Here is a 25,570-nt window from a genome sequence, read left to right on the forward strand (position 1 = left end):
TGCGAGGGATAAAGGTGGCCGGTGATGACAGTTTGAGAGAGAGAGATTGAATTACTTGCAGCCGGTTCTCTGATGCGCCGTCACATGGTCCCCGATCACTCCTCCACCCTCTCAGGCAGATGGCAGCCGCTCCTCCTCGGGTGGATCGGAGTCAGACTGACCCCCAGTGGACTCGTGATCCGTGGGGACTCTCCTCTGCTCCTGGCAGCGGCCCTACTGCTCCAAGCGGTCGGGGAGTCGCTTCCCTCCCCCCCTCGCAGACGGCGGTCCTCTCGACCTCTCCACGTTTCTGGGGGATGGCAGGGCACTCCTCCACCCCTGGCAGCGCCTCCTTCGCTCCAGGCGGTAGTGGAGTCCAGTCCCCACTCGCCTCGTGGACGGCGGCCGTTCTCTGCAGTCAGGCTACTCCGTCCCCCAGCGGATGACAGTCCCTGCGACAGACATCCCTCCTCCTTCCCGGGTTTGGCACCAATGTAAAGCATTTCAATGGAAAGGAGGAGGAACTGTGCTTGACTGGTAGAGTTTAATGATAACCAGAACCAAAAACACACAAACATAAACACGCAGAGCAGCTGCCTGTAAATCTCTCTCTCACTCTCGAACTGTCGATCACCGTCTGCCTTTACAACAGGTTTTCGTGAGATTTCGTAATTTTCTCCCAGACAAAGCGCACCTGAGCTTAAAGCTGTCGACCAGCATGACATGGATGTGTTGTTGAGGTTTAGCTGCCTGCGAGTCTGACAACTTCAGATAAGGTGTTCTGTTTGTAAAGCACTGTTGACACTCACTAACACACACTGCTTGGCTAAAAAAGTCACACACACCAACTGAAACACAGACATGCATGTACACACAGACACCATGTTTATAAACTATCATGAAGCTCGTGATATAATGACTGATGCAAAACAAGTATTAAAAAATTAAAAAGACAAGACTGTGTCCCTAATGTCTGAATGAAGCATTGTAAATAACATAATGAAACCAGAAATGATGTTACAATATAAAACTGTTGACTTAACAGTGATTATAAGTATAGTAAGATAACTGCAAACGATACAGTATTCTCAGTGTAGTATGTCAGATAGTATGTCTGCTGCATCATCCATAACCTAATACAAGATATCAAATAGTGCTGTGAAAATTACATTGTTAAAATGTTTATGCTGTTATCTGATTTGTATAATTAAATTAGTTAATTGGATGCTAAAACAATGCCTACAGCGTTTTTCGGGCCAAAAATCGTACTATAATTTTAAAGACTTTCTCACTGAGAATTTAATCTCTCCATCCTGATAGACGTCAAGCAGTCAAACATTTATAATGCATAATCATTATTCGGCTATAATTACCAACTATCTACTATTTAATGACAATCAAAATCATCGCTGCAGAACAGTATTTCTATGAAAGGACTTTAATATCCTTTTTGAATGTGACATTGGTTCATTTTTCTCTGGTGGATTTCAGGCCAGCCATTTGGTAATAATAGACTGAATATATAAGTGCAGATACATCAAGGCTACATTAGGCTCAGATAATCTTTTAAAAAGTTCCTGTGAGTATGTCATATGCTCACTGAGATCTCCGCACAATCCAGATGTGAACAGAGTGATGCTCTGTGATTCAGAAGTCAAATATGTCTTCCAGGAAGAAACACAATTCTGTGAACGACAGTGGATCACGAGAAGAAATGTACGGATCATACTTAACCACATTTGCATCTCTGCATTTCGTCCGACATTTCTATGCAAAGCGGCTTGATGCATCAATACATTACTAGCGACGACGAAGAAAGAATTTGTGTGACGTCATTTCGAACGAAATCTGACCAAAAAGAAGGTGCTTTTGAGTTTGTTGCGGTGGTTTGAAACAGCTCACCAGCGTAAACTTTTAAGAAACTCATATTTAAATGTTCCTCTTATCGCCAGTCCCAGCGGTGTGGGTAATGTTCTAATGTTCGTAAACAGTATACCGTTGTTCCAACATGATCACTCGTGAAGTCGGTTATTTTTGCATCGGCTCAAGCATGTTTACCTTCCTTTGTGGCATGATCGGAAGTGCGTTGCCCTAGTGGTGTAGGAGAACAGGGATCAGATCCCACGTTGAAACTAGGAAGTAACTGTGTTCGCATAATCACTGTAAAACGGTTAAAGATGGGCAAGGAGGAGGCGAGAACCGGCTTTTCAATATAAATAATGGTTTAATGATAAACTTAAAAGAAGACACAAACACACACATGACGGACATGTCCGTAAACGATCTCTCTCTCCCGCACGATCCTCTTCAGTCGACCTTTAACCCTCACGAAGGCATAATTAGCCTAATACGGGACCGGGTGTGTAGGATCACGACCCGGCCCCACCCTCCGCCCTACCACAATCACATTTACATTTATTCATTTGGCAGACGCTTTTATCCAAAGCGACTTACAAAAGAGGAAAACATAAGCGAATCTTCTTAAGGAGACATTGGTACAAAAAGTGCCATATTATAAAGTTTCACTAGCATCAGAATAGTATTCAAAACAGATTCAATTACAATAATAATAATTTTTTTTATTAATATCGCCGGGACACCACCCTGGAAGGGAGTAATAACCAGACAGTATAACAGTTTCTATTAGATTGTTCTCTTAAAAAAATCGACATCCGGAGAGCATCAATATTCAAAAGGAAACAACGAAGGCTTGAATCCGAGCACTGGCATCCCCTGCCAGCCTTTGACACATGTGTATGCAAACCAAGCCAAAACACTTCTCTTTGAAATATAAGTTTATTGATGCAGTAATATCAATTAATAATCAATTCAATGCAGTCAATAAACTTCCCATATCCCCTAAAACATGGTATTACCATGGTCCGTAGCCCCCGTAAACATGGTATAATCATGGTACATATCCAAAAAACATGGTATTACCATGGTCCGTAGCCAACATAAACATGGTATAATCATGGTACATGTCCAAAAAACATGGTATTACCAGGGTCCGTAGCCAACATAAACATGGTATAATCATGGTACATGTCCAAAAAACATGGTATTACCAGGGTCCGTAGCCAACATAAACATGGTATAATCATGCTACATGTCCAAAAAACATGGTATTACCAGGGTCCGTAGCCAACATAAACATGGTATAATCATGCTACATGTCCAAAAAACATGGTATTACCAGGGTCCGTAGCCAACATAAACATGGAATAATCATGGTACATGTCCAAAAAACATGGTATTACCAGGGTCCGTAGCCAACATAAACATGGTATAATCATGCTACATGTCCAAAAAACATGGTATTACCATGGTCCGTAGCCAACATAAACATGGTATAATCATGCTACATGTCCAAAAAACATGGTATTACCAGGGTCTGTAGCCAACATAAACATGGTATAATCATGCTACATGTCCAAAAAACATGGTATTACCAGGGTCCATAGCAACATAAACATGGTATTATCATGGTACATGTCCAAAAAACATGGTATTACCATGGTCCTTAGCCAACATAAACATGGTATAATCATGGTACATGTCCAAAAAACATGGTATTACCATGGTCCGTAGCCAACATAAACATGGTATAATCATGGTACATGTCCAAAAAACATGGTATTACCAGGGTCCGTAGCCAACATAAACATGGTATTATCATGGTACATATCCAAAAAACATGGTATTACCATGGTCCATAGCAACATAAACATGGTATTATCATGGTACATATCCAAAAAACATGGTATTACCATGGTCCATAGCAACATAAACATGGTATTATCATGGTACATATCCAAAAAACATGGTATTACCATGGTCCATAGCAACATAAACATGGTATAATCATGGTACATGTCCAAAAAACATGGTATTACCAGGGTCCGTAGCCAACATAAACATGGTATAATCATGGTACATGTCCAAAAAACATGGTATTACCATGGTCCATAGCAACATAAACATGGTATAATCATGGTACATATCCAAAAAACATGGTATTACCATGGTCCGTAGCCCCCATAAACATGGTATAATCATGGTACATGTCCAAAAAACTTGGTATTACCATGGTACACATTTAAAATCATGATATTACCATTGTACTTGTCTAAAAAACATTTCAGTACCATGGTTCTTTTCTGTACTTTTCTTTAGTAATGACCTGTCATGATGATTTATGTCCCACAAACTTACTAATGAATTTCAGTTGTTAGCTTAAGGACAGAATAAATCCATAAAGCCCATTATTTGGAAAAACTGTCAATTCTTTATCTATAACAAGCCAAGACAAGCAGGTATAATATGAATCTCAAAACAAGTAGAAGTCTGAGAATATACTTTGACATTTATTGTGTTTTTATGTGGAAAAACATCAAAGCAAGTGCTCACATTGTCCCTGAAGTGGTGTCTATCACAGACAAGCATCTCTTTGCCTGAAGGTTTAAAAGAATAAAAAGCCCCTCCAAACCCTTTAAAACTTACAGCCCATGTTTAACATGCTGCCCAGAATTCCTGGATGTGTATTCTTCCTCTAGATGTCTCTTCAGCTGGATCCATACAGGCAGGACTGTCACAGCCGGGATCGTAGAAAACGCTGGAATGAGTGAGTGTGACTGGCAGCTGCTAGACAAGTCTGACAGTTGTTTGCCTGAGGCCGTCTCGATGGAGCTGTTGTCAGTGTTCTGTGCAGTGTAGCACATCTTCATGAAATCTGGAGAAGCTCCACGGATGACCATGTCACAACCAACGAGTCTCGCAGACACACCCAACACCACAACTCTGTTACTGGCCAACTAGAAAGGGATAATTCATCCAAAAGAAGATGTTAGCAAAGCAAAGAAATCCATGCAAAGAAAGTGAATGGTGACAAAGGGCTCTTCAGTTCCAAAAATAACAAAAAGAATAAAAAAAGTACCATTACAGTTGGCTTGTTTGCTATTACAAGTCTTCCGAAAACATACGCTAGCTTAATGTGGCTATCCATATGGTTTCGGGCGACTGTGGTAGAGCGGGTCGGCCACTAATCGCAGGGTTGGTGGTTCGATTCCCGGCCCGCACAACTCCACATACTGAAGTGTCTTTGTGCAAGACACTGAACCCCAAGTTGCTCCCAATGGCAGGCCTTGCATAGCAGCTCTACCGTCATTGGTGTGTGAATGGGTGAATGAGTCACAGTGTAAAGCGATTTGGTAACCGCTAATGTTAAAAAGGCGCTATATAAGTGCAGACCATTTACAATTAATGTAGGGAACAGACCGAATTCAAGTTTGCAAGTCCTGTTTGTGTTTCAGATGGAAAAATAATAGCAACAAAAGATGCCTGGAGAATTTTCTGAAACTTTTTGAATAATTAGATTAGTGTAATAGGCCCAAAGAGACGGCATTTCAGAGGCACCGCATTATAATTTAATAACGCAGCTGCCGCTAACACAAAACAAATTGGGGTTGTAAACATGGATCCTGTGGTTTCTGACAGAGTAATAATTAGCATCAATGTGCTATAATTTAGATGGCCGGTTTCTCTGTTTCTCCATGTATGATTGATACATTTATTGCAAAGTATCCTAATGTTTTCATTTTTAATTTCCTGTCATATGAATAAAACAGGCTGGTTGATTAGTTGTGATTATTTTTGCCACTTCTGCATGCATTCGCCTATTTTTACAGCAAACTCTGATTACATTATCATCTGAGAGTGCAATAAGACCTTGCAAAGAGATCAAGAACAGTTTTACATTAACAGTTTTTTATTAAAGTAGGTTTGCATTACCTGAAGGAAATACAGAGCAATATGATCAAACTTCATTGGTTCTTGTGTATTTGGAGTGGTGGTGGCATAGTGGTCTAAAGCACAGAACTGGTAATCTGGTAATCAGGTTGCTGGTTCAATCCCCACAGTCACCACCATTGTGTCCTTGAGCAAGGCACTTAACTCCAGGTTGCTCCGGGGGGATTGTCCCTTTAATAAGTGCACTGTAAGTCACTTTGGATAGAAGCGTCTGCCAAATGCATGAATGTAAATGTATTTTGTGGCTAAATGTCAAGAGGAAAGAGCAAATGAAGTTTGATGTTATTGATGTGACGGATACAGTGTTTGATTTGGGTGTTGATCAATGATTTGAGAGTGAAGAACGACTTAATTTTCCATCTGTTCATCACACAATGCTATCCTATGGCTTCAAAAGACTTGGAATATAGCATACAAGTCTTATGGTCTACTCTTATGCCGAATTTACACTACACGATTTTCGCTCGCCGACAGTTTTGTGGAGATCGCCGACAAAAGCCTGAAATCGTGGGGAAATTGGAGCTCGCTCCCGTGAGCGGTGAACGCAATGTGTGAACTATCAAAGACGCGATTTGAGAGAAGCGTGCCAACGTGTCGCCGATGTCAGCGAGATATCTACAATGTTAAATATCTGGACCCGTCTGCGACTCCAAATCGTGCAATGTGAAATATGTTTTGACTTAATACAAATGTACCTACAGCCAATGAGAGAGCAGGAAACGGGGTACGGGAAGTTTCAGTGGGAGGAGTCCTGATGTACCTGCAACAGAACATCAACTAGCATGTGGTATCAAGAAAGTCTAATTGGACTGAAGAAATGGAGGAACAATAAGTGGGACATTGGCAGGAGCACCAGCGTCTATTTGATGTTTCATCTGAACTGTAGCACAACCGGTGGAGAAAGAGAAGAGTTGGAGAGAGATTGCCAATTCTCTTGGACAGTCAGGGAAGCAAATAGGTCGACTGTTCAGTAGGAGCTCATTTTTCATATTGTAACCAATAAAATATATGATTAAAAACATACACATCACATTCTGAAACGCATAACATATGATCGTGCATTTGTTTTCGTATCTCGTATCACTTCTCGCATGTACTCTGTTGTGAAACGTAATTTGGAGTCCAGGCAGAGTCGTCAGGGGATTCGTCAACAGTGAAATGTCTTGTAATGTGTTCACCCCTGTCGCCGATTCATCATGTCATTTGAAAATGCTACGACTTCAATGACAAGACAGACAGTTGTGTAATATGAACGGTACCACGATCCGACATATTTGAAAGTCATGTACTGTGTCGGAGCCATTATGGTGCGTTCACATACAACGCGAAGAAAGTTTTCACCTCGTGCGAATGAAGCAATTTCGCGTGTTCGAATCGCGCCATCGAAATACCATGTTTTGGACATGTACCATGATAATACCATGTTTTAGGGGATATGGTAATTCGCGCCGCCCCATGCAAATTTGCATCTATTCGCATCTTTGCATTGACTTTATATGTTATCGCGCCACGTGAAACGCTCAGCTTCGTGTTGTATGTGAACGCACCATTTTGGTACTTTCATGATGTTTCTTGTCCTTTTTGAAACTTGACAGATTTGGTCACTTAGAACTGTCATTGTATGTAAAAGAACCACATAATGATTGCTCTGAAATGTCTTCCTTTGTGTTCCATTGAATAATAACAGCATACCGGACTGGAACGACATGAGGGTATGAGAGTAATGACAGAATTTCCATTTTTGGGTGAACTCTATTCCATGAAAATTGTGTTGAGGAACAGCTTGAGACACTGTGCGTTTACATGCATGGTTTTAAATGGCTTATATGCTTAATAAACCGACAACTTGTGTGGTCATGGAAACGCCCAGAATCGGCACTGATGTACTATAAACACCGTTACCGGCATTCTTACCGGTTTATTCAGTGTGTGCGAGTGTTGCGTGCATGACTGTTTACATTTTGGTGTCAAAAGCTAAGAGTTACCTGATGATTTCAAATCTAATGTAAATGTGATTTTCTTGCATTGTCAGATTTTTCTAAATAAACTGATGATACTTGGTCATCATCTGCATATTGGTGTGCATGTAAATGCACAAGTCGAGCCCCAAATGACAGATAAATGCCACACTTCAGGATCTTCAGGATCACCTTTACAGTCTCTGAGGGGATATTTGTGGTCAAACACTATAATGCAATGATCAGTGTCACTTTAAGTAGGCCTTCACTGGGGCTTGTTGTCATACTCCATCCATCCATCTTCAACCGCTTATCCGAAGTCGGGTCGCGGGGGCAGCTGCTCCAGCAGGGGGCCCCAAACTTCCCTATCCCGAGCCACATTAACCAGCTCTGACTGGGGGACCCTGAGGCGTTCCCAGGCCAGGGTGGAGATGTAACCTCTCCACCTAATCCTGGGTCTTCCCCGAGGCCTCCTCCCAGCTGGACGTGCCTGAAACACCTCCCTAGGTGCTGCCCAAACCACCTCAACTGACTCCTTTCGACGCAAAGGAGCAGCGGCTCTACTCCGAGCTCCTCACGGATGACTGAGCTCCTCACCCTATCTCTAAGGGAGAAGCCCGACACCCTTCTGAGGAAGCTCATTTTTGCCGCTTGTACTCGCGACCTAGTTCTTTCGGTCATGACCCAGCCTTCATGACCATAGGTGAGGGTAGGAACAAAAATTGACCGGTAGATCGAGAGCTTTGCCTTCCGGCTCAGCTCTCTTTTCGATACAGCGGTGCGATAGAGCGAGTGCAATACCGCCCCCGCTGCCCCGATTCTCCGGCCAACCTCCCGCTCCATTGTCCCCTCACTCGTGAACAAGACCCCGAGGTACTTGAACTCCTTCACTTGGGGCAATACCTCCTTCCCTACCTGGAGTACGCACTCCATCGGTTTCCTGCTGAGAACCATGGCCTCAGATTTAGAGGTGCTAATCCTTGTTGTCATACTATGCCAGTGAATTTTTCTCAGGGTAGGTTTGTTTTTAAAAGACAGCATTTATGGCATACAGTTGATTACCACAAACATTACTTCACATTGAACCTCTTTTTCTTTAATAAAAAAATAAATGCAAAAATCTGGGTTACAGTGAGGCAGCTGTACAATGGAAGTGAATGGGGGCCAATCCATAAACGTTAAAATACTGTTTCAAAAGTATAGCCACAAGAGGTAAACAATATGCATGTTAAAATGATTTTTGTGAGATAAAATCACTTACCACAATTTTTAACAGACGAATTAATGTAAGTGCTTTTATGCAATTATAAGCTTCGCATTTCTCCAAAAATTGGCCCCCATTCACTTCCATTGTAAGTGCCTCGCTGTAACCTCCATTTTTGCTTTTTTTAAAAGAAAAGAAGGGACGGGTCGGAACACATTTGTGTGGCAATCAACATTATGCTACAAATGTTGGCGATTTAGCAACCTCTTAAGATCCTTGCCATTTTTGGGGATTTCCGCCTGGATTTGGCCTACCCAAATTAAAAAGCTTCCCATTCCCACATACTTTGGCCTAAATACACAGTTTTGGTGTCATTTTACAGGAAACCCTTTGAAGTTGCATAAAACACTGCTAAAAATTAAAAAAATTAAATATATGTTGTCTGAACAGTAATAACCCTCCTAAAAAAGAGGCGCTTTTTGATTTTTTTATATAAATTCATTTTTGAAAGTGTATAACTCAAGCCCTGTAAACCCTAGCAGCAAGCAGACAGTTTTGGCTGTTTCCACTAGATGTCAGCAAATACCTGAAAAAGGAATTTTGTCTGTATCATGTTTTGTTTAATATCTATTTCAATTTATTTGAAGGGAGGAATATTACCTTTTTTGGTGTACTTTCCGCCTACCCAAATCTAAAGTCTCCCCATACCCATATACAGTGCTATAAATGCAAAATCCCAGTGTAATTTTACAGAAAACCCTTTGTCATTACATAAAACACTGTTGAAAGTGGTAAATATGCGCTCTGGTGTCTGGTGAGAGGCGTCTGTGTGTTTTATGACGTAACCTACCTAGTGATCACTTCACAGTCTGGATGCAATATCACAGCCCCTGATTGGTCTATTTGATCTTGAGAGACATTGCCGGAAAGCGGAGGGTCTAAGCTTTACGGCAATATATGCTTTATCCGGATCGGATGTTTACATATTTTCCTGGATTGTTGAATATCATATAACATTACTTTGTGGTGTTTCTGCACTCGAGGGATTACTTGGGCACACAACCACAGAAAACACTGAAAAACGGCTCATTTTGCAGAGAATAAGGATTATGTAGCATTTGTGGCTAACTGTGCTGTCTAGTGCGAGTAGCACGGCAAATATTCAATAATTTCACTTGTATGTTTACAAATGTTGATTGTATACTTCATGATTCATTCGAAGTGTATTAGATATGTGATTATACCTCAATAAAAAGACTTATTGGAACTTCTTACTGGCAATGAGAGCTTTCATTTGATACATGGTTTGTACATGTGCGTCATATTTGAGCGATATGAGAAATATGCGTATTCAAAAACGCACATAATTATGACACGACTTTTGATGGGTGGAACTATGTAATTTATTGTAAATAAGTTACTTAGTGTAAAAAAAAATGCCAAAGTGATGCATATCTCAAGAAAGTAGACATTCTAAGCTTTCAAATGGTACCAGATATGAGCTCATAACTCCTCCGCATACATTTAAAATTGGAAGTATCATTATTACTGACGTAATTTTAAATCCCGGATCCGGGATCGTGGATTTTAAGATGCTTGACCTGGAATATTCATTAAAACAAGCGTTTGAACAGTTCCACCATTATTGCCCAGGGGTGGAAAATAATACAGTTAATTACCGTAAATACAGTATGTTGACCCCTACAATGGGGCATGTTGTTACACTATATGGAGTATGTTACTTCAATGGGAACCTGCAATTAAAATAGCATATTATGGGCTATTTAAAGTGAATAACAGTAAAATAATTTATGCAAGTGCAAAATGTAATAAAACAGCAAATATGAGAAACATAAAATACAAAAATATCAACCAATTGTAGATATTGTAATGAATGAATTGCATAAAATTGCAACATTTAAACAACATGTTCCACTAGTTACTTGCATCAATAATGGTGTGACAACTTACCACCCAAACTGGCAAACAAACACTGTTTGAGAACACAGTTCAACCTTTTGGTTTTTGGGGTGGCTGTGGCTCAGGTGGAAGAGCAGGTTGGCCACTAATCGCAGGGTTGGCAGGATTTCGATACCCGGCCCACACGACTCCACATGCTGAAGAGTCCTTGGGCAAGACACTGAACCACAAGTTGCTCCCAATGGCAGGCTAGCGCCTAACAGTCCTAAAGGGTTCGAAACATCCATTTTATAAAGGTAATATTTAAGACATGAGCATGATTCAGTGTGTTCATTGTTGGTTGTTCTTGTAGAAGTCCAGGCTGTTGTATGCTAATGACTCCGCAGCACCTGTGTGTGAACAATGGGTCTCTGTTGGCGTCTCTCAGGTTTATTTCCGCTCTGATCAATGAATTCTCCAGAGCAGCGGCCCGACAATACCAGAAGAACTATTAGTCATGCTGCAAGACTGTGAGCCTATTAGATTTCTCTTGTTATGAACAGTGTTGTTCTGATTTTATTCTCCTTTTAATCATTTACATTTATGCATTTGGCAGACGCTTTTATCCAAAGCGACTTACAGTGCACTTATTACAGGGACAATCCCCCCGGAGCAACCTGGAGTTAAGTGCCTTGCTCAAGGACACAATGGTGGTGGCTGTGGGGTTAGAACCTGTGACCTTCTGATTAACAGCCCTGCACTTTAGCCACTACGCCACCACCACACCACATCAACAATCAACATCAACACTCCTTTTTTGAATGTACATCCCGCATGGATAGAAAAGGGAATGAGCATGGAAAAGTTGGTTTAAAGGTAATTCCATTTATTATGATTATGCACTCAGATAATGCTACAAGGCGGAGTGGTGGTGGTGTAGTTGTCTAAGCACATAACTGGTAATCTGGTAATCATAAGGTTGCTGGTTCAAGCCCCACAGCCACCACCATTGGGTCCTTGAGCTTAACTCCAGGTTGCTCCGGGGATTGTCCCTGTAATAAGTGCTCTGTAAGTCACTTTGGATAAAAGCATCTGCCAAATGCATAAATGTAAATGTAAATGTAACAATAGCAACAAGCAATGGACAAATAGTTATAGTAACTGCTTAACATGATTTCAGGCGAACTGTGAATTTATTCAAAGCAACTTATTGCATTTAGGAGTCATTCACATTTCACAATAGACCAGAAACATGCATTAAGAAGAACATAAGGCCATTTTAATTGAAGGCAAAAACAATGAAATACACACATGAAAATGTTCAGAATATCTCAATTCTACGTCTGTTGTCTATCAAATCTCATCATTCTTATGATAATAATCCGATGTGCTCATAAATATAATGGATTATTCTTGCTGTTTTGTCAAGCAGATTAACTTCTCCTCCTGGGCTGTTGAATTTCACTTTGAGCTCTTGCCGTTTATTGGTTTAAATGAGCTAGGCTCAGTGGCACAATATGACTATAAGTAGATTATATCTAAAAGCTCTAAATCCGATTTTCTCGGTGTAATCTTACATCCCAGTTCACTACAGCGCTTCCTCACACTGAGAATCAAACCTTCAAGCACAGAGGAATGAAAAGTTTGAGACTTTATCGTCACGAAAATATCTTCCTGTAGCTCAACGATTAGCATGTTAGCAATCCCAGAGTCATGGGTTCAAGAAGATGTTTTACTGAGATATTTCATTCTTGTAGTCCGTATGAATTTTGCATTTCATTTAAGAACGTTGATGGATGCAGTTTTACTTTTCACAGGTTTTTTTCCTTCCCTTTTCACAAAAATGTCATTATTTTTCCTAATATGTCCTTATATTTCATTGTTACCGCAATTTGCCATTTACCCCAACTGGCGAACAAACACCGTTTGAGAACACAGTTCAACCTTTTGGTTTTTGGGGCGGCTGTGGCTCAGGTGGTAGAGCGGGTCGGCCACTAATCGCAGGGTTGGCGGTTCGAATCCCGGCCCACATGACTCCACATGCTGAAGGGTCCTTGGGCAAGACACTGAACCACAAGTTGCTCCAAATGGCAGGCTAGCACCTTACATGGCAGCTCTGCCATCGTGTGCGTGCGTGCGTGCGTGCGTGCGTGTGTGCGTGCGTGCGTGCGTGCGTGTGTGTGTGTCTTCATATGGTTGACTCTTATCTTAAAGGAATAGTTCACCAAATATTTTCAATATTACTCTGACTAAAATGGCATGTAATTTAATAGACTAAATGGTATTTTTTTTTATTTTATTTTTTTACAATAATCTGCAAATTGACAAACCAAACCTTTTTTTTATTTTTTTTAATTAATATTTATATTGATGGAAGAACAGTGATATATTACATACAGAAATAGTTTTTTCCCGCTTACCCACAACCCACCCCCCCAAAACAATAAATAATAATACAAAAAATGAACAGTGAATAAACATAATAAATAAAAACTCGAAGTTCTGATATTACAAACAGTGAGGAAATGATTGACATCATTGTTAGCACATTGTGTCCAATTGCGTTATCCATTAATTTCACTATTCATTTTAGTTTGGGGGAAGAGTTACGCCTTTTTAAATATATGAGATCATTGGAGTCCATACTGCATCACCTCACTAAGCCAGAGTGAAACTAAAGGTGGTTTACTTGATTTCCAATCAAGTAATATTCTTCTCCGAGCCAAAAGGCATGCAAAAGTGCACGCGTCATGACCACACCTTGCTCAGGCACTCCAAAAACCGCCATTTCAAAACTAGGCCTGACATCCTTACTATATGCCTCAGACAACATTTTAAATGTTTATCGACATTATCGTGTTTTATACATTAGAAATGACTCTCTTCAAATGTAAGGGAATGTTTAAAATTGTATCCAATCCTGTACTGGGAGGAGTGGAGGGAAACAAACCAAACTTTAACCAAATATTCGAATATCCTGAACTTGCAACTATTTATCAAACGTATTAAAGATGTATATGTGTAATATATAAGATTAAACAACACAATAAAAATAATCACCATGAACCTCGGACTGATTCATACAAGACGCTTCCCTCGTATGGTTGTAAGCGGCAATATATCCCGTCTTCCGTTTTAGACAAAACGTCTTTCGATGCAAACCTAAACGTAACTATAAAATGTTTTAAATTAGTTTAGTGGATCACGGAATAAAGGAAATATTAGGGTTTAGAAGAAGATGAGGTAAACATGTGATTGGCTTTTGTAAAAGTCGTACTAATTTGTGCGTTCCAAGTTGTGCAATATTATACGATTTCGCAACAGGGGGGGCTTGGGGGGGCATTACCCTCCAATTGTTGCCTTAAGCCCTCAACCTTTTTGCCTTAAGTTTCCCACCAAAGATTGCACCCGTTTCACTCGCCCTTATAATAATAAAAAACCCAATTTTGTGCAATTTTAGGTTTTTCGTCATAAGTATGTTCTTATAATGACTGTTTGATTATTGTTAAGATGCATCTTTTTCATCTTGCCTTTGTCATCAAAAAAACGTTTTCTGTTTTTTTTCTACGGACATTAATTAACCTCAAATCATGCAGCTTAAATGAGACTCACCGAGCCGTATCTCAGTAATCAGAAAAGTTCAGAAAATCATAAAATCTATTTGAATTGCAAATGTCCACATTATATACAGATACTGTTTTAGCTACACCAAACGGCACATTCTAGGTTATAAAAATAAGTGTTTTGCTATACAAAGTCATTTTTTCCACAGTGCATAAAGCATCAGCTTGCACTTCTGTTGATGTAAAGAGACTTAGAGCGCAGAGGGAAATTTGCTTCCTTTGCAGTTTTGCCCAAGGCTCTGAATTCACTCCAGATCCATTTGTACCTGGAGAGAAGCCTCTTCAAATCCAGTGCCCACAGATCAATCCTGCTATCTCTGTCCCTCACACTATCTCTGTTCTTCAGACGCTCGTTTCACTTCCCTTCAGCTTAAGGGCAAGAAACCATTCCTGGGGGTGTATTCATTGTCTTCATTAGCAGCCAGAAAAGATGACCTGCTCACAGGATTTACTTAAGAATTCTCCTTCGAACACTTGTGTGTATTTTATCATGTCTGGCGGCAATCACTTGCCTCTTAAAGACTGAGTTTTAATGTCTGGTTTCATTGTTTATTGATTTTTCAATGGGACATGTCATCTTTTAGGACATGTTTTAGTTTGAGTAGAAATGTCCAGCACACTTTTGATGTTCAGTTCTTGTGTCTCAAGTTGAATGGAGGATCTGTATTGTACGATGAATGGGGCTATACATTTACACAGATGCAGTTAGTAAGTGATTTTTTCACACCAAAATCATGTTGACACACATATGGTTAATGTCTTGTGGCTATACTTTAACGTTTACGTATTGACCCACTGATTTCCATTGTGAGTGTTTCACTGGTGTAGTGTTATACATTTGAATTGAAATGACGTGATTTGAATCTAGGCAAACCCAATCTTAATCCTGGAATATCACAATGTCATAAATGGAAAGACTTTGTGTGCCAGTAAGTTTCACATCTGGCCAATAAAACTAACAAAGAGACTTGTCTGGATCCCATATGACTTGAAAACTTCTCTGCAAAGAGGCCCTAAGTTCAAAGGTCGAAGCAATAAAAGATAAAACACACACACTCTTGGAGTTCCCGAGAGACTCGGGACCATACCTGTCAACACTCCCGTTTTTCCCCGGGAGTCTCCCGTATTTCATCTCCCATCCCCCTCCTGTTTTGTTATTTCTCCCTTAATTTGTATGGCCCAAACCTCGTTATATGAATAATCACATCAAAATATTATTCCAAGGTTGTGCAGTTGCCAGATCTTGAATGAAACTCATCCTACTCACACAATCGACACAAATTTCAACCCATTTGTGACCTCAACCTGGCAACCTACAACCCAGTTGCGCTGTTTATATCTGCACAGGAAGTTGAATGAAGCATCACTGGTAGATGGGAGGAGAATGCTCAGGTGGTGCTTTGGCGAGAAAAAATAAAAATATATACATATAAATTTAAAAGCCATATCGACAATGCTCACGCCTTTTGCAAAGTGTGTCACACTGATTTTAATATCGCACCTGGTGGGAAAAATGACATTACTCAGCACATTAAATCACAACGGCACAATTTGTATGTATTTGGCCTGCATCTCCCATCCAGCATCCCCCAGCTCAGAAGTCTCCCGGATTTTGGTGCCTAAATGTTGACAGGTTTGCTCAGGACACACTGTCCTCCGATATAAACCAGTTTGCTACACTTAGACTCACCAGATCACGTGACATCGTGATCATGGTTCAGCAAACAGCATCTTAAAAAGGACATTCCTAAATCCAGAAACATCTCACACAAAGTCACAGTACTTTACCGATTTAACCTTCTAAAATGTACAGAATGCATTTAAATCCACGTCTTGCTAGGTGATACTGACAATTGCTTTGAAATGTGGTAACTTGTATAACTGACAAATTAATGATTATAGCCTGATATACCTCTTTAACTCTTTCCCCACCAAACACGGAATTTTCCGGGTTTTATGAAAAATGCTTCCCCGCCAAACACGGAATTTTCCGGGTATCCGTGTTTTAGGTGGTATACGGTAAGGAAGACCAGCGCGCATGTTTTGAAAGAGTACGCAACTCTTTGATCAAAGAAACAGACTACGATCGTCTCAAACGTGAAGTGGAACACCATACTAATACTAAAGCACTTGTTTGATAAAAATGCCTTTTTCTCAGCTTTTTGTCCGAAATGTTGTTTTTGACAAAACCTACCTCTGTTCAAGTGGCAATAAAAAAAGAACAAATGAAGATAAAATAAAATCGTTGTTTTTGCCTAAAAGCAGAGGCTCAGATCTTTATTTTGATATATAGCATCTTCATATATTCATGGAAGAAAATATTCTGCGGGCCATTAAATTTTAGCGAAAATCGTCAAAAACCCTGGCTGGCAACTTTTTTTTAAAACGCTGGCGGGGAAAGAGTTAAAACTTGTGTAATGCTTTATCCATGTTGTATAACCAATGAATTAAGCAGTATGATTTGTAACCAGGGTTTTCATGTTTTGTTTCCTACATGTACAAATATTAATGAAAGAATGTCAAATTTGATATGCAAACGCTCGCTTAGTTACATGGAGGAAACTGATGACAATGAATATCATGTCTCTTGTACCATTCTCATGATATAAAAGTTCATGATTATATATGCACTATTTTTGAGCGGTAGATTTGTACGAATCTGAAACAAAGGACCATATATCAACTGTCAGAAAAGACAGCCCAGTTGACCATGTGACTCTGAAAAGTCACTTCTGATTGGCGCAGGACACTTTTGGGGATGCGGCCAATTTCAGTTCAAATGTTTCCAAACAGGAAGAACACGGTCTCTTCTTCTTCTCTAATGTCTTCACATGCTTCATCTTCTGCTTGTCTGACTGCTCAGACTTCGCTCTGACTCTTCTCTTGTGGTCTTCTCTTGATCTCATCGGAACCAGACCTATGCCATGTGAGGTCCAAGGAAGCTCGGGACCCAAAGTCCCGAGGAAAACTCTCATTCTCTATGGTCCATGAGAAGGCCTCGCTTCAAAGCCAAACTCATCATTCATACAGACAATAACGCTGATCTTACAGAGGTCCAAAACATTGACGGAATGAACTTTCAACCAAGAGCCAAGAACCCAGCCACACAAAGAACGCAAGGAAACACCACTACACGCAAGTACATATCCAATATTGTGCTCAACGTGCTGGTGTATTAGTTAAATACTTTGGGTAATCCAATAGCAAATCGATGTAGACTCAAATATGGTTAAATGGTTCCTAAGGCATTTTCAACAGACTCCATAAAGGTCATTTTCACAGTATTGATCATTTATTTCACATTCTGTCACTCTTGTCTCATGTATATATCTGTTAGATTAGATTTATGTTTAGAATAGCAATAAAGTTTGTCTATGTTCAAAGACGATGTGACTGTGGTATATTTTGATAAATAATCTCATCCCTGTTTCTAAAAGATTTCGCTTCAAAGCTGTACCTAAATACATGTGATATTATGTTCAATAAGCCATTAGAATAATATCACTCCAATAAGTGAATTAATCATAATTCACTTATTAAAGCTAATTCCTAATAGAAGAAATTGTGAGCGGATACAACGAGTTACGATTTTAATGGTGGAGAATTTATTCAGACAAATAATCCAGTTATTTGTCATTTATCTCATTTATTATGGTTGTCGAACGTGACTAATTCCATTATGCATTTCATTACCTAGTAATGTAGAATCAGGACAGTTTAATTTAGTTTATAGCTCACATATTTCGAGACCCTAAATTCCCTTCTAAATTTAGCATACCAAATACCCTTACATATAATAGGGTGAGAATGCGGGCACGTTAACGGTTCCCGTCTAAATACATCAACCCCTAAATATCCTATACTGGAACCCAAACTTTTGCCTTTTTTAAAGAAAATCAGGTATTTTTTGATAATCAACATTTTGCCACAAATGCTGTCAATGGAGATTAACTTGTATTGAACCTGGAATATTCCTTTAATAAATGTACTTTGAGTTTGACCACAGTGTATTCGTGTTCTGTGGTGTGCTCCATCTATACATCTAAGCTATTTTTAACCACATTTTGCAAATCATCTAGAATATTATGCATGCAGCTTTAATGATCTCCTATTAATATAGCGACTGCATGGAATATTATGCTGCATTTAAGTGGGCCTGGGAAGCAAAGTACGGAAGAAGCCAAACTGAAACAATTACACAATGAATGACGGCAAAAGCTCTTTTTCTCTTGTACCAGTGAATAAATATAGGTGAATAAACCTGCATCACTTATACACAACATGTATGATTTATTAATGCATGGTATCTAACAAATTATTAGAACATTTAGAACATTTATGCATTTGGCAGACGCTTTTATCCAAAGCGACTTACAGTGCACTTGTTACAGGGACAATCCCCCCGGAGCAACCTGGAGTTAAGTGTCTTGCTCAAGGGCCCAACAGTGGCATCTAGGTGGTGCTGGGACTTGAACCCCCGACCTTCTGGTCAGTAACCCTGAGCCTCAACCACTGAGCCACCACTGCCCCAATTATTACATTATTTGCTTAAACCGTGAGTCACTAGTTGACTCAATCACCCATTCACACACCAATGATGGCAGAGCTGCCATGCAAGGCACTAGCCTGCCATTGGGAGCAACTTGGGGTTCAGTGTCTTGCCCAACGACACTTTGGCATGTGGACCGGGAATCGAACCGCCAACCCTGCGATTAGTGGCCGACCCGCTCTACCACCTGAGCCACAGGTTGAGATAATTGGGCAAAATCATTGTTTCCCATCATCTTTCATGTGGACACTCCCCTTTCAAATCCAACTTGGAAACTCTGGTATCATCTATAATTCTCTCAATAGGTTTCCCCAATGGTGTAGGTTTGGTTTGAAAGTTGGTAGGGACATATAGCCAGGATAATATTCAAAATGCTGGTATTAAGAAAATGCGGAAATGTGCCCGTGTAATTAATAATTATACTAAGGACATTTAATAGTTATTAAAAATAACTGGTAATCTGGTAATCAGAAGGACGCTGGTTCGAGCCCAACAGCCATTGTGTCCTTGAGCAAGGCACTTAACTCCAGGTTGCTCCGGGGGTATTGTCCCTGTAATAATTGCACTGTAAGTCACTTTGGATAAAAGCGTCTGCCAAATGCATAAATGTAAATGTAAAAAAAAGAAAAGAAAAGAAAAACTGTATATTTTAGATTTTTTTATTTTTCTCCCCAGTTTGGAGTGCCCAATTCCCAATGCACTCCAAGTCCTCGTGGTGGCGTAGTGACTCAGTTGCCTCTGCGTCTAAGACAGTCAATTTCCACATCTTATCATGTGGCTTGTTGAGTGCATTACCGCGGAGACGTAGCATGTGTGGAGGCTTCACGCTATACTCTGCGGCATCCACGCTCAACACACCATTCGTCCCACCGAGAGCAAGAACCACATTATAGCGACCACGAGGAGGTTACCCCATGTGACTCTACCCTCCCTAGCAACCGGCCAATTGGGTTGCTTAGGAAGCCTGGCTGGAGTCACTCAGCACGCCCTGGATTCGAACTTGCGACTCCAGGTGTGGTAGTCAGCGTCTTCACTTGTGGAGATACCCAGGCCCCCTAACATAGTATAAAATTAAGTATTTTCTATGTGGTAAAATTGCCCAAATTTTGGTCGGGACATTTCAGATTTTCTGAAAGTTGCTTGTCCCTATCATCCCACCTAAATCTACACCTATGGATTTCCCCCTCATTAATATGACTTCGCTCACTGTCCATGAGGGACTGGTTGTCACACCTGCTCCAGACTTCAGTTTCACTCAATCCCCCTGTTTAACTGACCATCCAGGGGGCATGTCATTCAAGCCAAGGGGCATCACTCTCCCTGGCATGTACAGTGGCCCACAGGTGCACAACACAACAAAATCAGTAAAGCAAACAAAAGTTAAAAACACAATGGAAATAAACCACAGCACAATTAAATTGAGCCTGTCGTGGGTCAACACAAAGAATCAGCCGAAGTATTATCAAAGACTCTGGAGGCTTCGAGCAAATGCAGAATATGGGTTTATTGTAGAGTGAGGTCCAAAACATCACAACACAGTCTTGGTCTCGAGAACGACTGAACTTAGGATTGGGCTTCATCTTTTATAGTGTAGGGGCACTCTTATTGTTGCTTCCTTAGATTGAAGTATTTCTAAAAACTGTGACATCATTATCACACCATTGTCTTCCCACTAATGTTGATCAGCCTCTTATCTGTTTTAATATAATGGAGGTTGGCAGATACGCGTGGGTTACTCACAGCCCTCCACTCATTCTAGGTCATGTGAGGCTATGCATGAGTTGACTGGGTTATGTGAGGTTATAATGATCACGTGATTATACACTTTCGGTTCAGCTTTCTCTCCCACAAGCCACAACACAACGGAAAGGCCACAACACAAGGGAAATTAGCGGCAACACAATAAAATTAAAAGAAAAAATAAAATAAAAAATTAAGCTCTCTGTGTTGTGGTATTTCCATTATGTTTTGGCTTATTTTTGTTGTGCTATGGCTTAATTTCGTTGTGCTTTATTATTTGATTTCCTTTGTGTTGTCAGCTTTTATTTGCTAATGTTTCTGTGTTGTGCACCTCTGGGCCACCATAAAAATGTGATTAGAAATCTTTACGATGGTGGCCAAGATACGTAATATTTACAAACTTTCCTTTTAAACATTCAAATCAATCTGGATTTCAAATCTCGTCAAACGCTAATAAAATAAAGTCCACAAAGACACTGATTTATTTACAACAGTAATCATGTCATTTCCTCTTTCTAGGAGGCGCTGTTGAGTTGAAGACATGAACGCGCCCGACGTCGAAGAAGAGCCGCTCTGCAGCCATTGCTCTTTCTCATGTGTCAATCAATAAACAATCTTTAATTCTAATACCTAATTTTAATTTCATTTATTCGAGAATCCAGCAGAAGTGTGTGTGAAGACTTAAAATCGCCATCATGCCGCGGATTATGATTAAAGGAGGCGTGTGGAGAAACACTGAGGTTTGTTTACGAAACACACGATTACAACATTAAAACTGCATAAATGATCAGTGTTTTAATCATTTAAAAGCATTTAATGCATTTTTGTATGTTAAGCTATTTGTATGTCTTCAGCTCTCGCTACTGCAGCAGTTTCATGTTTAAAAATAGATTTGTATTCATATAAACACCAGAGTTTCTCAAAATATACATAAATTCACACAATTTGTGTATTTTTAAGTATTATTATTAATTGTACATAACATATTTTCTTTTACAAGTTGTGAACGAATGATATTTTTCATATATGGATGCTATATTACAGTCGAAGTCATGTTTACATACACTTAAGTCATTAAAACTAATATTTTAACCACTCCCCATATTTCATATTAGCATTTTGGCAAGTCGTTTAGGACATCTACTTTGTGCATGACACAATTAATTTTTCCAACAATTGTTTACAGACAGATTGTTTCACTTTTAATTGACTAAATCGTAATTCTAGTGGGTCAGTTTACATACACCAAGTTAATTGTGCCTTTAAGCAACTTGACAATTAGCCAATTAGCTTCTGATAGGAGGTGTTACTGAATTGGAGGTGCACCTGTGGATGTATTTTAAGACCTACCTTCAAACTCACTGCCTCTTTGCTTGACATTATGGGAAAATCAAAAGAATTCTGCCAAGACCTCAGAAAAGAAATGTGGACATCCACAAGTCTGGTGGCAATGTAGTTTGGTGCAAAAATTGCAAATGAATCCCAGAACAACAGCAAAGGACCTTGTGAAGATGCTGGAGGAAACAGGTAGACAAGTATCTATATCCACAGTAAAACAAGTCCTATATAAACATAACCTGAAAGGCTGCTCAGCAAGGAAGAAGCCGCTGCTTCAAAACCACCATAAAAAAGCCAGACTATAGTTTGCAAGTGCACATGGGGACAAAGATCTAACTTTTTGGAGAAATGTCCTCTGGTCTGATGAAACAAAAATTGAACTGTTTGGCCATAATGACCATCGTTATGTTTGGAGGATAAAAGGGTGAGGCTTGCAAGCCAAAGAACACCATCCCAACTGTGAAGAATGGGGGTGGCAGCATCATGTTGTGGGGGTGCTTTGCTGCAGGAGGGACTGGTGCACTTCACAAAATATATGCATCACGAGGAAGGAAAATTATGTGGATATATTGAAGCAACATCTCAAGACATCAGCCAGGAAGTTAAAGCTCGGTCTTAAATGGGTCTTCCAAATGCACAATGACCCCAAGCATACCTCCAAAGTTGTGGCAAAATGGCTTAAGGACAACAAAGTCAAGATATTGGAGTGGCCATCACAAAGCCCCGACCACAATCTGATAAAAGCATGTGCGAGCAAGGAGGTCTACAAACCTGACTCAGTTACACCAGTTCTGTCTGGAGGAATGGGACAAAATTCCAGCAACTTATTGTGAGAAGCTTGTCTAAGGATACCCAAAACATTTGACCCAAGTTAAACAATTTAAAGGCAATGCAACCAAATACTAACAAAGTGTGTGTAAACTTCAGACCCACTGGGAATGTGATGAAAGAAATAAAAGCTGAAATAAATCATTCTCTCTACTATTATTCTGACATTTCACATTCTTAAAATAAAGTAGTGATCCTAACTGACCTAAAACAGGGAATGTTTTTTATGATTAAATGTCGGGAATTGTGAAAAACTGTTGGAATTGAAATATTAGCCAGAAATTAGAACATTAACACAATTACATATACACAATGTTTGGTGAAATGCATCACTAAGTAATTAATTACTGTAATTACATTTTTACTTTTTCATTGTACAATTGTAAAGTAAGGGATTACTCTTAATTTTTCAGTACTTTAATTACAGTTACTTCTGACGTAATTGCGTTAAATAATGTATAGACTATAATTTTCTATTTTAACGCTGCCCCCTTAAATTCTTTGGTCAGTTCATGAATAATGTATTTGATTTTATATTATTTATTTAAAAGAACAGTTTCAATTACTTTTTCAGACAGAGTAATTAGTACAGTAACATAAATACACTGTAGATGTAATTTGTAGTTAGTAATTAAGTACTTTTTTAGAGTAACTTACCCAATACTGCATATACAGTATTTTATATATAAGGTGGCATTTAATTTGATTTCTTATGCAAAATAAAGTATAATGCGTATTTGCATTACAGCTTTATATTTATATATGGACAGTTAACATGTCCTGCAGTGTTACATGCTATCAATGTATCAGCTTTTTTGACCTCATAACATTTGAGGGAATTTATTTGTGCTTGTAAATTGCATATGAAATCTCAATAATAATACACGTTGTTTTTGTGTGATTTTAATAATAGGATGAGATTCTCAAAGCAGCTGTGATGAAATATGGCAAAAATCAGTGGTCTCGAATCGCCTCTCTGCTGCACCGCAAATCAGCCAAACAGTGTAAAGCCAGATGGTGAGTTTATATCCGTGCATTAGGCTGTGTCTGCCCTCCCTAGTCGGTTGCTAGGGAGGGTAGAGTCACATGGGGTAACCTCCACGTGGTGGTGATTAGGGGTTCTCGCTGTCAGTGGGGCGTGTGGTGAGTTGTGTGTGGATCAGAGAGTAGCATGAGCCTCCACATGCTGTGAGTGTCCGGTGTCATGCACAACGAGTCACGTGATAAGATGCGTGGATTGACTGTCTCAGAAGCGGAGGCAACTGAGCATTGTCCTCCACCACCCGTATTGAGGCGAGTAACCGTGCCACCACGAGGATCAATTAAGTAGTGGGAATTGGGCATTCCAAATTGGGAGAAAGGGTACATTTATTTTTAAAAAGACAGTTTGTTTTTTTAAAGATGGATTGAAGTGAACAGAATGGTGAGAGAGTCTTTGCCCCATTATACACTGCAAAACACTGCGTTTTTGTTTTGTCTTGTTTTCCATTTAAAATTGTCTAAAAAATCCTTAAAGCAAGATACATTTACTTGAGAAGCAACATTTAAGATATTTAGACTTGCTTTAAGAGAATAGACCTTGAATATAAATGTATTTTTTCTTTAATGCACTCACAGAAATATAACCAAGAGAAAAAATACACTTATATACAAAATACATTTATATACAAAATACACTTATACAGTGGGGCAAAAAAGTATTTAGTCAGCCACCAATTGTGCAAGTTCTCCCACTTAAAAAGATGAGAGAGGCCTGTAATTTTCATCATAGGTACACTTCAAATATGAGAGACAAAATGAGAAAAAGAAAATCACATTGTAGAATTTTAATGAATTTATTTGCAAATTATGGGGGGAAATAAGTATTTGGTCACCTAAAAAAAGCAAGATTTCTGGCTCTCACAGACCTGTAACTTCTTCTTTAAGAGGCTCCTCTGTCCTCCACTCATTACCTGTATTAATGGCACCTGTTTGAACTTGTTATCAGTATAAAAGACACCTGTCCACAACCTCAAACAGTCACACTCCAAACTTCACTATGGCCAAGACCAAAGAGCTCTCAAAGGACACCAGAAACAAAATTGTATACCTGCACCAGGCTGGGAAGACTGAATCTGCAATGGGTAAGCAGCTTGGTGTGAAGAAATCAACTGTGGGAGCAATTATTAGGAAATGGAAGACATACAAGACTACTGATAATCTCCCTTGATCTGGGGCTCCACGCAAGATCTCACCCCGTGGGGTCAAAATGATCACAAGAACGGTGAGCAAAAATCCCAGAACCACACGGGGGGACCTAGTGAATGACCTGCAGAGAGCTGGGACCAAAGTAACAAAGGCTACCATCAGTATCACACTACGCCGCCAGGGACTCAAATCCTGCAGTGCCAGACGTGTCCCCCTGCTTAAGCCAGTACATGTCCAGGCCCGTCTGAGGTTTGCTAGAGAGCATTTGTATGATCCAGAAGAGGATTGGGAGAATGTCATATGGTCAGATGAAACAAAAAATATAACTTTTTGGTAAAAACTGAACTCGTCGTGTTTGGAGGAGAAAGAATGCTGAGTTGCATCCAAAGAACACCATACCTACTATGAAGCATGGGGCTGTTTTTCTGCAAAGGGATCAGGACGACTGATCCGTGTA

General features: G+C 39.8%; 1 protein-coding gene across 1 annotated transcript in view; it reads left to right on the forward strand.

Moving 5' to 3' along the window:
- Positions 1-25,570, forward strand: part of LOC127662439 (cell division cycle 5-like protein) — an 82,239-nt gene that overhangs the window by 27,694 nt on the left and 28,975 nt on the right. Inside the window, 2 exon segments of the mRNA XM_052153609.1 lie at positions 21,280-21,500; positions 23,840-23,943. Of these exon segments, the coding sequence (XP_052009569.1) occupies positions 21,456-21,500; positions 23,840-23,943 (149 nt within the window). The 5' untranslated portion in view covers positions 21,280-21,455.

This window comes from Xyrauchen texanus, chromosome 22 (assembly GCF_025860055.1).
Source record: "Xyrauchen texanus isolate HMW12.3.18 chromosome 22, RBS_HiC_50CHRs, whole genome shotgun sequence".
NCBI lineage: Eukaryota > Metazoa > Chordata > Actinopteri > Cypriniformes > Catostomidae > Xyrauchen > Xyrauchen texanus.